Source organism: Lepidochelys kempii, chromosome 7, assembly GCF_965140285.1.
Source record: "Lepidochelys kempii isolate rLepKem1 chromosome 7, rLepKem1.hap1, whole genome shotgun sequence".
Taxonomy (NCBI): domain Eukaryota; kingdom Metazoa; phylum Chordata; order Testudines; family Cheloniidae; genus Lepidochelys; species Lepidochelys kempii.
In genome coordinates, this window is record NC_136386.1 from 70897639 (window position 1) to 70915993 (window position 18355).

General features: G+C 38.8%; 1 protein-coding gene across 1 annotated transcript in view; it reads left to right on the forward strand.

Moving 5' to 3' along the window:
* Positions 1 to 18355, forward strand: part of NRG3 (neuregulin 3) — a 919092-nt gene that overhangs the window by 864268 nt on the left and 36469 nt on the right. The window contains exons 6-7 of the mRNA XM_073353289.2: positions 4425 to 4551; positions 15693 to 15820. Coding sequence (XP_073209390.1) covers positions 4425 to 4551; positions 15693 to 15820 — 255 coding nt within the window. The remainder of the gene's footprint in view (positions 1 to 4424; positions 4552 to 15692; positions 15821 to 18355) is intronic.

Genomic DNA, 18355 nt, shown 5'->3' on the forward strand with positions numbered 1-18355 from the left:
CTTTTTCCTAGTGAAAATTGTGAGTGCATGTAGCTTTGCCATAGAAAGCAAGGTTTAGCTCGTATTTCAGATCTGCAAGGAATTGCCATCCCTCCAAGGTGGGATTGAGAATTCAGCTCAATCATGGAATGGATGCTGAGCGAAAGAGGAATTAAATGCTGAGTTGGAAGGACATACATACAGCCAATGGGAACAATGAAAGAAACATGCCTCGCTCCTCAAAAAACAAAACAAAACACATAAACAGTTAGTTAACTGTGTGTGTGCCCCTTTGCAGCACTGTGGAAGGATGGTGAGAATCTAGATCAGACAGCACTCCAATCCATTACAGTTCATGGGGAAGAGCGGGGATGGTGACTTATGTGTGGGAGCTGTGGTTGTTACAGTTTGTCCACAGACTTGCGAATCTGAATCATGATTCAGGAGATTGGGAAGGGCAAAGCTGGGATGGGGAAGGAACAGGTGTCTGTGCCTGGATCTGGGATCTGAAGTTTGGAGAGAATTGGGAAGATGGAATAGTACTGTTACTGCTGATTGCAGGTGAATGAACTTAATTCTTCGTTGGTGTCCAGAGCAAGTTGCTCCAGTGGGGCCCTTATATACCTTACATGGAATTTGTTGTTGTAAATCCTATGTAAATGGTGTGTCTATCTACAGTCTCATTTCCCAGAGGCCTTATACACCACACAAACAAACCAAGCCCACCAGCCAGAGTGCCATCCCTAATTCCCCAAAGACCTGGTCAGAGTTGGAGAAGCTGGATGGAGCCCTGTATGTTTTGGAGTCCTTGCAGAGTGTTGTCCAAACTCTTCCCTTGATGGCTGGAAGCACTGTGGATTTGACTCCTTCCTCCAAAACCAGCATATCCTGGAGGATCCACTCTAGCTACAGGGACATATACATGGAAGCAGCCAACACCCTGATTCTTCACTTCCTGTGGATCTGTTCTTACTCCCTGGTCGCCTGGCTCTGTTGAAGTCACACTGTCAGCTTCACCTCCATTAGTGGTAACCCAAGGGACCCCCTCCTCTGAAAGGGTCATTCCCAGACACAGCAGAGGCGCTCCCTTGTTTTGCCCTCCCCACACATTCAGAGCCCTAGGACCATATATCATTATATGTAGGGTAATATTTAGATTTAAATATGGCATGTCCAAAAAATTAAAATGTCCCTAAAAGTTAGAGAATTTCTGATCTGACCTGAAGAAGAGCTCTGTGAAGCTCAATAGTTTGTCTCTTTTACCAATAGAAGTAGGTCTTATAAAAAGATACTACCTCACCTCTTATGTCTCAGAGAATCTCTGATAGTGTTAGAAAAAATAATATTTCCTTGAATAAAATCTAGAGTTACTTAACCTGACTATTACACAGTTCCTGCTGCTGGCCTCATATGATATTTCTCCATGTATTTTCAATATAGATATTTAAAAACAAAACAAAATCTTTAAAATACATTGCCAGAAGAATTAAAGGACTCTCATTTGCCAATCTGTCCTTCCAAGTCTTCATTTGGGGGTTATCAGAGAAGTATTTTAAGGGTTAAACATAGAGGGAGACTACTGCAAACAGAACCTGGACTGTTCTGTAGCATTTTGATTTGTAAGGACACTAATGATTTGAATGATCATTTCTTACGGAAGGGCAGAAATAACAGCAGTTTATACCGTCTATTAGCAGAACATCTGAAAAATAGAAAGAAGACCCATTTGTTTTGCAAATAAAAACTTAAAAATAAATATTTTAATTGTCTAATGACTTTTAAGTAGTAACCAACCAAGGCCAGCTGTTTCTGGGTTTTATAATTTCTAGTACATCTTACAACTTGTTACTGGAATTTAATATACACAAACCCATAATTAACTCTAGGTTCCATATCCATAAAATAGGATGAAAATGTCAAATAGTAGAGAATTTTTGATTGGTGAATAAGCTTTAGACTCTCAATTAAGTTTATTCCAAATGTTAAATGTTACAAGAGCTTAGCTGAATATCCCTGTGTGTTTAGATAACTGAGAGTGAAGAAACATGGCCATACAGAAAGAAAGCACCAGATTTTCTTTCTTTCTCTCTCTGTAAATATAAAAATGAAAATTTTATTATTTTTGTTTATTATTATTACAATTATATGTTTTTATCCAAAAGTTTAATCATATTGTGCTACTTTTGGTAAGTGGTTTGGCTATCATTATTTAGGTCACATTTTATATGACTATAAATATATGAGTATATTTATAAATAGTTTATAAAAAGTTAACAAATCATATTGATGTTTTAATAAATGGTTTATTGATGGTTATAGAGTCCAACAAGCGAGTAGGTGACCCTGACCCTGGCTTGTAAGAAATTGAAATGCTTGTCCATTGGAATATGTTGATTCATCAAAATCCAAATCATTTGTAGGAAAGGGTTGGTTTTCATGAAAATTCTGTTTTGAAATTTTTTTGAAAAAAAAATTCAAAATCATTGGACCATCCCATTTTGATGTTATCAAAATTAAAAACTTCCATTTTTTTGGTTCAATACAACTTTTTGTTTGGGAAATGAAGTAAAAGAAAAACAAATGAAAAAGGTCAAAATAGAAATGAAACATTTAGAATTGATCAAAACATTATGATTGATCCGGTCTGAATTTTTTTCAGATTTTCAGTTTGTAAAAAAGATTGAGATTTCAACTTTTCATCCCATTTGGGATGGTAAAAATGTCAAAGTCTCAAAAATTCTCACTGTATGGGAAACCCAGGTTTATAACCTCTTCTACTAATGAGCTTAAATTACCTACCACACATACTACTCACATTTGTAAAATGTTTATAGTGTCTGTTAATAAATTTTTAACCCTTTGTACGCTATTTAAAACTGAACCTTTAATGTAAAGTGTTGGCATCCGAGGGCACTGAGTACTAGATTTGTGGAACATTTTCGAAATGTGATGGAGTTTTTCATTGAAACATCATATTTCAACACAAAAAGGGAAGAAAATCGTATTTCCTCCCCTCTGGGTTTTCTATTTCAGTTCAGCACCTTACTGAAAATACTTAGCTTCTTCCAAATTTGGGGTTACAGTCAGCTGCTGTCACAAAGCTATTGCTGGTGTGAAGGATGGTTCTTGCTCTTAGACAGGCTTGGTCTACACTTAAACATTATGTCAACTTAGCCACGACTGTCAGGGATGTGGAAAAACACACCCCTGACTAACACAGCTGTGCTGACAAAACCCCAGTGTAGACGCAGCTCTGTTGATGGAAGAGAGCTTCTGTTAATGTTGCTAACATTGTTGGGGGAGGTGGTGTTCCTACACTGGCAGAAAAAAACTCCTTCTGTTGGTGTCAACTGCATCTGCACAAGGGGCCTATGCCGGCATAGCTGTCTCAATGTAGGCGTTGTAAGGCCACCCATAGAATGCTGCCTGCAGCTGTGTATACTATTTTCTGTAGCAAAAAAAAAAATGTAATTAGTTTTTATGGGTAATTTAAAGTCTGATGGAGTCACTCTGTAGCTTATCAAGACTGAATGAACACTCGCAGAGATAAAAGGCCAAATGTGTCCAGCTAATAATCATTGCCCAGCTGGGCTGTCTGCATTCGAAAGATAAAAGAAATATTTAAAATGCAGATTATTGCATTCCATCCTCAGTGATGTACTGACTTTTAGGACTCAGATTGATGGTACAGTATGGCACTAGATGTAGAAATTCAGTAATAAAATCTGTAATTGTATGCTGAACATTGCTTGTCATTATGGCTCAGCTAGTAGCGTCCTGCATCTCTAGCACATAGGGTTGTAAGTTTAAGTCCCACCCAAGAGTTTGTCTTGTTGCCAGTTGGGCTCATACCCAGTGCTTTTCCTGGGTGTATGGGAAAAACTGGACTGTTAAAGTCATTAAACCAGGATCAAATCTATAATGCTTTTCAGGTAAAAGTCAAAGATCCTATAGCAGTTTTCATAATAAATCGGCAGTAGCAGTGGTTTCTTGGCCAAAAATCTCTGCTACAAATGAAAACATGTTCTTCAGTCTTTCAAAGCTATTTGTGAGCTATGTTGAATGCACAGTGGATGTCTATTTTTTAAAAAAATACTACAATACCAGTATCTAGTTTAATATTATCATGCAGTATTATAATATACTTTTATACATTTATATACATTTAAAATCAGGATCCGTTTTCTTCCCTGCTTTAAACTTAATTGGATAATGTTTGCTGCATTGAAATATATGGAGACACTGGTAGATTAACTACCAGATTGACATGTTTGTTAATCCACTAGGAGCTATCTGATTTTAATTACCTAAAGTTCTTAGAATCACTGATGAAAGACAAGATGAGGCGGGGGCTGGGGGTGAGGGAGCATGGCTATAAGAGTATCATAGTTATTGTAATGGAGAAAACAAGTGCATTTCTATACGAACTGTATTTCTGCCTGCAGGAAACAAACTAAACAAATTCAGGAACAGCTGAAAGAGTCAGAGAATGGGAAAACCTATAGCCTTAATGCTTCCAGCATGATGGCAAAATCAGAAACCATGGCACAAAGCCGAGTCCAGCTGCAAAATGTAAGTAATTTTGCCAACTGCAATACTTAATTGTCTGGCTGAGTTTGTGGTGTCGATAGCATCAGACTTTCATATTGCTATTACTGTGAACCTTAGTTCACACCCATGATTGGTAGAAGAATGGGGAAAAGATATTTTAGTTTACTTTCAACTGATTTTAAACTGTTAGGTATAATGTATTAAGAATCAAATTGTTCGGCATATGAAGATTTTATGGATTTGTTGTTGTAAACTCCAGTTTCTAAATAATTCCAAAAGCTGGAACTAATGTATGCATGTAGGCCAAATAAAAAAAATAGAAAGATGATGCTCCAATGAAGAAACTCCAGATCATTCTGTGAACTTGACCTTAGATGAAATAATATTAGACCACAACCAAAAGAGGTTAGTTGTCCATAAATAGGATTGTACATAGCTATCATCTGAATCCAGTGACATGTAATTTTACATGCAATCCCACAAGCATCAGATATATAAAACAAACAAAGATTGAAACAAGGAAATCATGTGTGGTAAATCCCAAAGTATTTATCTTCCATTCCTAGTCACTTTCCAAAGGATGTCTTCCCCCTTCCTCCCCCCGCCCACTTCCCACAAATCGCACACTATTAGTACTGTCCACTTTTAATAAGCAAAGATATGCGAAGAAAGGAACAAAGACATTGGAATAAGGGAACAAAGACCCTGCTAGCATACCCAGAATTACAGCATAATGGGCAATCACATGAGATGCATTAAAGCCTCTCCAAATGCTTAAATCTTTTGGAGTTTGTATTTTATTTGTGAATCTAAGAAATCGTCATACAAAATGCAATTTACACTCTGCTGAACAGATGTACCAAGACAATGAAATGTAAAACCCATAAATGAGAATCCTATCTCTCTCTCAAATACTGTTAAGATTCATTTTACCACAGTAGTGGATTTGTTTCTTTTTCTTTGTGATAGATGAAAGAAACAATAGGCTTTCATCATGGATCACAATTCAGTATTCAATAAATTAAGGTTACCTCTTAACCTCTCACCTTCCACATCCGTTCCAGCTGAGGGTTTGTCAGACCTTATAAGATTTGCGGGGTTTTAGTCTAGCCAGATTCCCCCCCCCAAAACTGAGATGCAGCAGGAAATAGGGAAAAACATTTGTACCTCTGAGTCAATATTAAAACAATGTTAAAACAACCCTCCCCACAGGTTGCTAAGCTCATACTGTAGCCTCATCCATGCTTTGGCTGAAACTTGTTTGCTGAACTGGTTCAAAGGCCTGATCCAAAGCCCAGTGAAGTCAATGGAAATCTTTTCAGTGACCTCCATGGACTTTGAATAAGGTCCTAAAATATGGGTCCAGATTCATCAATACACTCTAGTTGTTTTTGTGTTGCCTGGGTGATACAGAGCACCAATTCAACATCTAAGCACCTGTCTCATAATTGTGAATATGATGCTCATTTTTAACCAGTTCGTGCTAACTTACTTCATATATAGTTTGGCTAAGCAGAGGAGATAGGATCAACTTTGTTTAGATTAAGTTAGCCTTAAACAATATAAAACTGTTTAGAACCAGTGCAGCAAATGCAGATTGAATACAAGTCTAGACAGAACCTCCATTGCTGAAGGGAGGACTTTTGGGTGATCACACAATGTGCATTAAAGATATGGCTCCTTTTTTGTGCAGAGTAGTGCCAGTAAACTGACCTACTTCCAACTCATGATACCTATCAAATTTCCTCCTGGTTTAATTTCATCTGGTTCAGTTACTCTTCACTTTTCCCCTTCTTCTTCTTCTTGAGTCCTTGTCACAGAAGTGTGCACAAGCAATGTCTCTTTGTATTGCTTCATTGAGGTCTTCATACAGGTCTCCCCAAAGAATTGGCAAATGAGCAGGTGTTCCATGGTATGCATCTTGCATATATTCCTGTCATTAGAGTGCACCCCATTTGATATATTAGTCTTTGATCTGCTAGTTTGCCTGTGCAAGCAGTTCAGGCAGCACCTCGTTGACCAGTCTGTACTGGCCTTTCTGGAAAGATCCTCTTGGGGTTCCAGATCTATTTCAGTGCATCCTACAATGCATAGTCTTTCATTCCATAACCTCATCGTGCCTTGCCAGCTGTCGTATCCAAAGGCACAACATTGGTTATAAAATTCTTTCACAATTTAAGTCATTTGATTATTCCTGTGTGACAATATAATGGATGCCTTGGATCTTCCATCTCCTGTGATCTTTCCCTTTGGCTTGCTACCTTCCTCCTGATATCAGGTGGTTCAATGACAGCCAGTAAGTACAGGCTGTCCTTTGGTGTTCGCTTTAGACATCCTATTATTCCATGACAACTATCATTTAAAACAGGGTCTAATTTCTTAGAATGGACAGATCATTCCTACACTGGACAGGCATACTGTACTATGGAGTAGCATAAGGCAATAGCCGTGGTTGGCAAAGTAGTTGGACTGGCTCCCCACTTTGAGGTAACCAACTTTCAGAGGTTGTTGTTATGGATGATAACTTTCCCTTTTGTCTTCTCTACATGGACTTTGAAGGAAAGTGTCCAGGCCAATGTCGCCACTAGGGTTTCATCCCCGGTGATGTTTAATTTCCTCTTGGCTTCTCGATGGCAAAGATGTGTCTTGGTCGGGTTGACACGAAACCATTTCTTATTCCCCCTAACAAAAGCTAGAGTGAAGGTTGCTGATTCAGAATAGCTATCATCTGTGTTTCCAGCACATTAGCAGGTGAAGTGAAGTTTGTAAAGTGTTTTTTGTGATCCTTTGCTCGAACATATGCTGTATACACCAGGTCTCGAATATTACTATGTATATTGTCTCTTTCCCTTTGTTTTTAATTCAGTCAAATATATTTTGCTACAACTTTGTAAATAATTATTTAGTGTCTTTTGAGCATTTGATAAACACACCATAAGCTTCACTAATGTCCTATTCTATTGTTGTCATAATAATGCTTAATATGTCCCTTATAATGGTCATGATGGCTGAAGTGGTAGTTTGAGGATTGCAGTTTTGGGGGATTTGAAATAATAAACAATAACAATGGTTTTCAGCCAAAGTTTGCTTACCAGACAGCTCTGTTCAGAATGGTGAATACCAATTATGGTAATTAACACACAGTTTTCCAGATCTTGTGCTGCTGGCAGGGAGATGTTCTAGCCTTGCTTTTAATGCATTTTCCCTTTGGGAGCAAGGACATTAAGGAAGAAAAAAATAGAATGACCTTGCACGGTTAAGGATGTAGCATAACATTGCGGGGTAATCATGGTTTCTATTGTTGGAAAGACTTAGTGCAGGAAGGCACTTCATTAAATATTCATAAACCATTACAGTAAAACGACAACGACAAAAAAAGACTTTCAAACTTGTTCCAAAACTGGGAAAGTGCAAAATATCAACTCTTAGGGGGCAAATCCTGCCTCCTCCTCAAAAGCTGTAATGGGGTTCTGGTGTGAAAGGACTGGGAACAGGACACTGATGGGGAGGCAGAGCATTCCCGTGAGGAAACAGAAGTATATTCAGCAGTATTTCAGTCACTGAGCTGTAGTAATCTCCATGGAACTTTGCCTCAGCAGCTCACAATCTGTTGATGATGGGAAGGATTCCACACCCAGCCCAGAAACTTCTCTCCAGGACCCAGCTCAGCTGGTTAGACGGGGCGCTAGGCTGAGCATTTGGCCCCCTAAGTGCATATTGTTGCCCTGATCCTTCTCCCGTTGAAGTCAAAGGCAAAAGTCAAAGTGACTTCAATGGGAGTATGATGAAGCCTGTGCCATGGCAAAAGATGGATGATGAAGATCCACCCTCCTTCAAAAAATTAGAAGTGCTTACATGGCATCCCTGAGAATTGTTCATTGGGGATACTTAGCAACTACTGAACCCTGTTAACTGACAATGGGGCAACCTCAAAAGGCTTGGATATTTGATTTTCACATGTCCCCCAAAAGTGTGCTTCTATAAATCTTTGAAGTCTTCTCCTTGCCTACCTCTTTGAGTGGATCCCAAAAATCTACCTCCCTCTTTCCTACCTCACCCAGCTCTTCCTCTCTTCCCTCCCAGCAAATGCTCCCAGACTTAACTCCTCCTTCTCTAAACTGGGTCTGGTGACTCCAAATTTTATACCCAGATTATTTTCCCTCCTGTTCTCTGTAATAGTTGTGAAATGGGTAAGGTAGACACTGTTTGTGTAAGGATTATGAGTTTAATAAAGTCAAATGGCTGTGGTATTTCAGGCCACTGTTAAACATCTGCCGCCTGCTAAACTAGAGATTGGTACATTTCATTCGTGGGTAAAGTGAACCCAATGCACAGATTCTTCCAGACATTCTATCCTCGCTCTTCCCTTTGGAAGAGGTTGCACTCTGGGTGTCCAGAACACAATTAGTGGTACTCAGCTGACTTTGCAAAGAGGCTGGCTTTAAAGGAGCTTGACCAATTACAGTGCAGGGGTGCCAACCCCCCCTTTTTAAAATTGGAGATTGGTAAATCAGGGTTGTATTGTTTATACTTAGAAAGGCACTTTGGGTTTCTGTTAATGAGAGGTACTATGTTAATGAAAAAAAATTACTATTGTAGGTAGACCCTCTATTTCATTTTGAACCAAGCATTCAAATGGATTACAAACTTGCATTTCACTCTAGCCTAACTTATCCTATTTGCATCTGTTGCAGGAAAATATGGATTAATAAATCTCAATCCTTCTGGTAGCCCACCTCCGTGCCAATTAAAGATTTCTTTAGAACAGCTTGATTATGAAAATCACAAAGAAGGTTAAAAACTCTGGATGTTTGCTTTCAAAATATTTTCCATTTGTAATGCAGTTTCTTGCTGCATCCTAAACTAAATGTTATCTAGTTGGAATTCGTGTTTCAAATTGCGGTTTGGGATGTTCCCCTAAATTCATTAAACATTCATATGGAAGGGTTGCTTTTACAGTCATTTAATGAGATGTGAAATAGATGCTCAAGTTAAGCAACATGATATTCAGAAAGCAACAGGGATTGCTGATAGTATGAAATGTAGAAACATTAGAATTCAGATTGTTCACATCCTTTATTTTTGTGTGTCCCTTCAGGAGAATATCCACAGCTAGGAACGGAAGGCTACCTAGCAATATGTGGAGTTGTATTGCCTGGGCAGATCCACATTGTAGGAGTCATGTGCCAGGCATGTGAGCTACAGAACATTTGGTATTAAATCTGTTGGGAGGGGGGCTCAAGTACCCTGTGATCCACATGTTCCAGAAGTTACCCCACTTTATACTTCTCAGTTTCTTAATGCTTAATGAAAATGTTCCGATAATGTCTCTGGAGAAGGGAGAATAAGTGTGGATTTGCAGCTGCAATACACTTGGAGAGCTCCATTTACCAGTAGATTACATGCATTTTTTCTTTATGCAAGTCTGCCCCTTTCCTCCCCCATAGACTAAACAGCATTGACGAATTCTGTAATTCTATCAAACAAATCATCAATCTTGTTTGTTAGGGAAGAATTATTATTTATAAACTCCTGCTACTTATGGCTTTCGATTCTATTACCCCCCAGGTGTTTGTTGAGCTTTCTCCTCTTAACACTGCTTCCATTATTTTGTTAGGGATATAGTCTGGATTTATATGATAGTAATGGCCAGGATTACTCTAATTTTCTTGTTTGAACAGTGTTACTACATTTATTATTTCCTGTTTCGTTCCCATTTGTCTGTCACTTTTCAAAAATAACCTCCGACAATACAGTCAGCTAATTCCTGGGTGTCTTGAACCTGGATCAGTTTGTGTATCTATATATATTTTCCAAGTGTTGTAATATTTGACTTGTTATTTATCAATAGTTATTCTTATCTCCTTCAAGTCATTCAAACTTCTTTTGTGATTTTTTTTGTTAAAGGCATATTTAAAGAACTCAGTAGTGCCGTTATTATTGAGTCACCAGTGATTTAAATTCCATCCTACTGCTTGTCTAGTACTACTACGTCTCCCATGATATAGTTGTAAAATCACCTTATTCTGCCCCCCTCCCCTAACCCTTAACATTCACTCATAAAGGGCCAGATTGTGTCTGTTCTTAATGCAGCTACTTTGGGGAGCCCTCTGCACTTATGTGGCCACATTAGGGGTCCCTCGATTTTAAGGAGTACAGATGCTCACCTGCTATTCCACCCTTGCCCAGGCAAGTGACAGAGAGAGGTGGAGACATGCAAAGAGAATGCTCCACCTTTCTTATCCTCAGAAGAAAAAGCTTTTTGTTGTTTGTGTCTACATACCCTGCAAGACTTTTTATACTCAGAGATTTCCTTTAACTCTCACAATTTTGAATAGCCCTTTGTGAAGCAAACTGGCCAAATTCTTGCATTCACCTTGATCAGAGAAACTGTGGGTTGTCAACCTAATTAAAATGCCTTTTAGGAATTCCTGGCCTCTTTTAACACCTGTGGATTTTAAAACTTCCTGCTACTGCACCTTACTCAGTAGATCTCTTAATTCCCCATCACCTTCTTTCCTGATGTCCAGTACTCTTGTTTTGCTGCATTTTGTGGTCACATTCTTCACCATGCTTGGTTCAAGTGCTTGTGGTCACTGATTCCAAACCTTCCTATCATTCTCAATTCCTCACTATCAGGGATAAAAATGCCTTTTCTCAGTCTTGTCACTTTTTGCTGGAGTGTGTAATAAATTATTTATTGGACTATTCTGTAGAAATACAGAGTAATTTGTTGCACAGCAAGATAGTGACATTTAAAGCTCTTTCTTAATTTGTTGGGGGAAGGGAAACGAAATATGTTTTGGCCTATGAGATGATCAGACCCGTCAGAAAGTTCAACAGCAAATTTTCCACTTCCATTTAACCCCCTGAGTGTTTGGGACATACACTGTAGTTTTGGCAGAGCTGTCAAAATAGACACATCTGATTTAAACAAACTATCATGGGAATACTGGCAGTTAAATATTGACCACACTAGACCAGCAGTAATGAGAGAGATACTGTAAACGAGTTAGAAATTCCTGCTCTTATAGGGGGTAGTTCTAAATATGGGGCTATTCAAGGGGGTTCCTGAGAAGAAACTAGGTTTCTGACTTTGGAACATCCCATGGAAGCAGTTTGCACCAACCTATCTAGTTAAAGAAGTAAAATCATAGGGTCAACTGATGCTCTTTGACGTACACTGTAAGACTATGTCTACACTACAAGCTAGGGATGTGATTCCCCTGCTTATGTACCCTCACAGTAGCTTGACGAGAACTAGCGTAAGTATAAATAGTATTGTAGCCATCATAGCATGGGCAGCTGCTGTGCTGAGCATGTACCCACGGGTTTCAGATGGGTTTGTAGCTGGCTTCCCCCTGCCCTCCCTTTCCGGCATTGTTGCCCCACACGAGTAGATGGTTGCAAATTGTACTCCCTGTTTCTGCAAGTGGTGAAGCTGACCCTCATTTCACCGTCCTTTGAATGGTGTAGTCATAAAGCAGCTCCTTGCTTTTTGTGTAACCCCATAATAATAAAAATGCTCAGCAGTTGTATAGCACTTGCCATCCAGAGATCTCAAAGCACTTTACAAAGGCTGGTACCATTATCCTAGTCTTACAATTCGTGAAATCCAGGCACAGAGAGATTAAATGATTTGCTCAAAGTCACACAAGTGAGGTGGCAGAGCCATGAATAGAATTAAGATTTCCCGATTCCCAGGCCAGTATTCTGCATATTAGACCATGCTGTGTCCTCAGATTTTAATAGCATATCTAGGAAAGGGGTGGAATATTACTCATGAGAAGCTGAAAGGATGGGTAATTGCCTATAACAGTTTATTTTCACCATGAAACTGTGAGTAAATGAAAATTTGCACAAAGGTTTATTTTTAAACTCTACCATTATTCATTAATGTATTTAGCCACATGTATCAAAGGACTTTTCAGAAAACTGCTCAAACAAGAAGCAGAAATAGTCAACCAAGAGACAGTAAAAACCTAAAAATAAATAGCATAAATAAATCTTCAGCTGTGTTTTAAATCTACCCGAAGAGCCTGCCTCAAATAACTCTACCAAACTGGGCGACTAGCTTGATTATTCAGGTTTATTGAGCATCCACAACTCATTGCAGCCAGAGGAAGCTGTGGTTGCTCAGCACTTGTGAAAATCAGGTTATAAGTGTGTATAGGAATGGTATCTGGGAAATGGAAAGAGAAGGGACATGGAAAGTATGGTCAATCTTAAGGAGCAATAAATACAGCAGTGAGTATAAATATACATAAATATGTGACAAGGGACATGAATACAAACAAATTCCTACAGACAAGATGATATTAAAATTCTCAAGACAAAAAAAATGTAAACCTGATTCTTAGCTTCAAAGGCAACCATTGTAATTGCACAAAACTGTTTAGAGGCTTGTGAAAAGTGCTTATAAACTCTTATCTGACCCATCACAACTGGAGTCCTTGTGAGTTTTGCTCTTGACTTCAAGGAATGTGGAATCAGGCCACATGAGTCTTTTATTATTTTCTGGGTGAATTAGCATCATGATTATGGGCAAGCTGTAAATTTAATAATGAAGAAATAAATCTGTCAGCTGAAGAACACCAACAAAAAACCCCACTAACCTGCAGAGAGTGCCTGTTGAGGAATTTGCTAAATGGGCTGGTATTTTATCCAACCTTCTAGGGCACTTTGAAAGGATCGTGCTTCTCTTCATGTATGGGGAGAACAGATGAATTGTGCCATCTTCTGCCCCAATCCACAGCAGTTTTTCACACCAGTCCAGAGGGCAGGACTGAGCCCTAACTATCATTTATGGTTCACTTCAGACTCATGATCTTACAGGCCATTTGGACCTTCAATTTAATCTCATGTAAAATACAAGAAGGGACAGGAATAACTTTCTTGAATTAACACTTCATTCTTTTTGTAGATCAAATTGATTTATTCAGGTCAAAAATCAAAGGCAGTTTCCTTTTTGTATCTGGCAGAGAAACCATTAAAGTTTGAAACCTTTGGGAAAGCTGGCACCTTAAAAATCATACTTCTGTCTGAAAATGTTGTTACCAATGATAACAAAGCTCCCTACGACTGAAAGAGATAAGAACATAATACATTTACTCTAGTTTACCAGCATTTGTGCATTTGACAGCACTTTGCATATATTCAGTTTCATTGTCATATCTCCCCCAGCCTTAGTCATTTTACCTTGTTGTTTGTAGAAAGAACAGGAGTACTTGTGGCACCTTAGAGACTAACAAATTTTTTTGAGACTAAGCTTTCGTGGGCTACAGCCCACTTCATCAGAATGCATAGAATGGAACATATAGTAAGAAGATATATATATACACACAGAGAATTGAAAAGGTAGAGTAAGAGGCTAATTAATTAAGATGAGCTATTATCAGCAGGAGAATTTTCTCTTGCTGACAATGGCTCATCTTAATTAATTAGCCTCTTACTCCATCTCTTCATGTTCTCAGTATGTATATGTATTGTCTTATCATATGTTCCAGTCTATGCATCCGATGAAGCGGGCTGTAGCCCACGAAAGCTTATGCTCAAATAAATTTGTTAGTCTCTAAAGTGCCACAAGTACTCCTGTTGTTTTTGCGGATTCAGACTAACATGTCTGCTACTCTGAAACCTGTTGTTTTGTGTGGATGTTTCACAGAGCAAGCAGGGAGAGGAAAAACGCAGGGGGAACATGTGTTTGTTTAGCCACAGAAAATGGCCAGGTGAATCAAGGGTGGATGTAATAACTAAAACTATATTTAACTCATTTTTTAAATTGACTAGATCTCAGGTTTCTGTCATCCATTTCTGATTTTGTTGAAGATGGTAGTATGTATGATTAAACCTAAGAAAGGGGATATTTTAGTTTTTATGTGCACTAAATGTTGGGCCTTTTCTATTAGGCTACAAAATAACTATGACAAAGAGATGCATTGTGACAGAAATTGTACCAGTTCTTCACCATGGACAGTTTATATTGAATCACTGTTACTCTTTTTACTATAATGGTTGTTTAATAATATCAGCTGTGACTTTCTAGCGGGCGTAAGTGATTTAGGCATCCTTGAGTTAACTTGTATCATGTCCTATCTTGCACAATATTTTGTTTATTGCAAAAGAAATGGAAATATTGGTGATATAGAGCAACCCAAATTTGGAAAACATAGAGCCAACCAGGCTAACTTTAGGTAATTGTCACGTAGCCTAAGAAAGCTGCCAACTGCACTACTTTTTAAAATCTACATGAAAAGGCAGATCCATTTCTCATATCTCTGGGATATTACCCAATGAACATTATGGATGAGCAAACTGGTTTGATAAAATAAGAATCAGACTGCACATTCATCCATCCCTGACATCATGCTGAAATGGAATTTATTTTGGATTTTTAAATGTTCTGTTATTCATTTGTTAATATTTACATATCTCTGCACTTTCTGGTTCCACTTGGAGCCAGATCAGAGAAGCGCTCACTGTATATTCAAAGCAAGACCAAGTATTTAATTAGAAGAAAGTCTGTTCTTGTTTTATTTCCATTTCCAAATGTATAGACTCTAGAGGTTCCTATGAGGATCAGTACTCAAATAGAGAACACCATACCCATAGTACCACTGGAATGCCAATTGCTTTCAGACTGTAAATGTAGACCCCAGGTAGGCCTGCGTCACAAATTGCAAATCGGGATGTAGACTTTCCCCAAAGGATGTTTGGATCCACCATTTCATATTTATTTCAATCCAAGTGTGTTTTTTTCTTTTGGGTTTGCTGGTTCCATCTGTTAATGAAAGGAGACACAGCCCTGCTAGGTCCTAAGGATCTTCTGAGATAGACCATCTTGCAGGGGCAATTCTAAAATCAGGCATGTGACTAAAGGATTCAATATTATAGCATTCCCTAATACTAAGGGTAGAGGTACCTGTATGATACTGCAATAACACTAAATACTTTCAAATGGTAAATGTCAATATTTTAACAGTGAGCACTGTATTTGTGCTTTCCAATATGCACAGGTTATTTAATTCATTCTTTTTCTCCCAGTGACATTTTTACTTTAAAAAAACCGCCCATCCCCCTCCTTTTTCATCTCAGATATTGATAACATGCATAATGTATTCTGCTTTTAATGTATTAATTGCTTTTTATTCTCTGTACCACAGTATTCAAAGACAGACAGGCATCCTGGGCCTGTGATGGGAAAAGTTATGGAGTCTAGTTTTTCAGGCACTCAATCTTTCCCTGAAGCCTTGTCTCCTGACAGAGGAAGCCAGCCTATCAAGCAACAAAGGTAAGGAAATGGCTCTCAGACCAGAAAATTGGCAGGCAGAGATGTCACTGGTTTAGTGATACATATACAAGATTATTGTTCTTTGTGATGGGGAGACACTCAAGACAGTATGTACTAACAGAGACCTGATCCAATCATTAAGCAGATGACCAAGCATTTCCTTAGCTTTAGAAATAAAAAGGCATTAAAGATGCTCACAGACTATATCTACCCTCTGTAAAGAGCCTAGAGGAACTATTAAGAGACACTATCAAAGCTTCAGACAGAGACTAGTGAATTAAACAATTGTATTCTGAGAAACCATTGAAAAACAAGATTCTTCCTCTCCTGCCCTATCTTAGTTCATGAAGTTAATGACTCATGCTCCCCTAGGCAGGCTCTGTTGCAAACTTTCAACCTTTCTCAATGTTTCTTTAAACAAATAATACTCTAAATGAAAAATGATTGGTTTTGGTGTATATTCATGAGTAGTAACAGCCAGCAGTGCTTTCGAAGACTAACATCTTAAAGTTTGGATATATAATGCTTCCAAGAGTTGGGGTGTGTGGGAGGAGTCAATTTTTAACATCGAAAGCGATGCCATTTTAGATCAGTTCATCCACTGGTTCTGTGGATGAAGGGAAAGCAGTGGATGTATTGTTTCTTGACTTGAGCAAAGCTCTTGACACGGTCTCCCACAGTATTCTTGTCAGCAAGTTAAAGAAGTATGGGCTGGATGAATGCACTATAAGGTGGGTAGAAAGTTGGCTAGATTGTCGGGCTCAACGGGTAGTGATCAATGGCTCCATGTCTAGTTGGCAGCCGGTATCAAGTGGAGTGCCCCAAGGGTTGGTCCAAGGGCCGGTTTTGTTCAATATCTTCATAAATGATCTGGAGGATGGTGTGGATTGCACTCTCAGCAAATTTGCGGATGATACTAAACTAGGAGGAATGGTAGATACGGTGGCAGGTAAGGATAGGATACAGAGGGACCTAGACAAATTGGAGGATTGGGCCAAAAGAAATCTGATGAGGTTCAACAAGGATAAATGCAGGGTCCTGCACTTAGGACGGAAGAATCCAATGCACCGCTACAGACTAGGGACCGAATGGCTAGGCAGCAGTTCTGTGGAAAAGGACCTAGGGGTGACAGTGGACGAGAAGCTGGATATGAGTCAACAATGTGCCCTTGTTGCCAAGAAGGCCAATGGCATTTTGGGATGTATAAGTAGGGGCATAGCCAGCAGATCGAGGGACGTGATCGTTCCCCTCTATTCGACATTGGTGAGGCCTCATCTGGAGTACTGTGTCCAGTTTTGGGCCCCACACTACAAGAAGGATGTGGATAAATTGGAGAGAGTCCAGCGAAGGGCAACAAAAATGATTAGGGGTCTGGAACACATGACATATGAGGAGAGGCTGAGGGAACTGGGATTGTTTAGTCTGCAGAAGAGAAGAATGAGGGGGGATTTGATAGCTGCTTTCAGCTACCTGAGAGGTGGTTCCAAAGAGGTGGTTCTAGACTATTCTCAGTGGTAGAAGATGACAGGACAAGGAGTAATGGTCTCAAGTTGCAGTGGGGGAGGTTTAGGTCGGATATTAGGAAAAACTTTTTCACTAGGAGGGTGGTGAAACACTGGAATGCGTTACCTAGGGAGGTGGTAGAATCTCCTTCCTTAGAAGTTTTTAAGGTCAGGCTTGACAAAGCCCTGGCTGGGATGATTTAATTGGGGATTGGTCCTGCTTTGAGCAGGGGGTTTGACTAGATGACCTCCTGAGGTCCCTTCCAACTCTGTTATTCTATGATTCTATGATCAATTTTTTTTAATTTCTGGTTTTACATATGACAAGTGTGTATGATGGGTTGAGATATTAGGGGTCAAATTCATACCTGTGTAAACAGCTTTATTTAGCATCACTGAAGTTGTGGTGATAACCTCTTGCACAAAGAATATGGATGATTTGATAAGGGGAACAACTAAAGATCTCAAAAACAATGGCAGAGAAAAATGAGGTCACAATGATGTCCATCATGCAAGTCTAGGGAGAAAAATGTAATGATAATGAATACGGTCTATTCCTTAAGACAATTATACTTAATTAAGTCTTCCTTTGCCCTACTTTACTGTAACTGTTCTATTATTTGTTTGAATCCCAAAGGGACATTTCATTCTAGCCACTTAGATCAGCCACAGTTTCTCCTTTTTTATATTCTAATAGATTGGAAGGCTAAGAAAATCAATCAAAGTACAGTGTTCAGCCAATAAGGTACCATTGGGTACTATTACATTTGCCTTAGTTAAGCCTTTTAACTTGGCAAAAAATGCCAACTCTCATGTAAAATTCACTCCCTAGAGCCCCAATTTCACAAAGTGTTTATGCACATTCTCTAAGTGCTTTGCTGAATAGAGATGGACTACTAAATTTGGTGCCTAGAACATTTTCCATTAAAAGTTTTTAATATTTTAGTTAAATGGAAAAGATATGTTATAACCCTTTAAAAAGAAAATATTTCAAATGAAAGAAATGTCCATATTTATGATCTCTCTATGTATA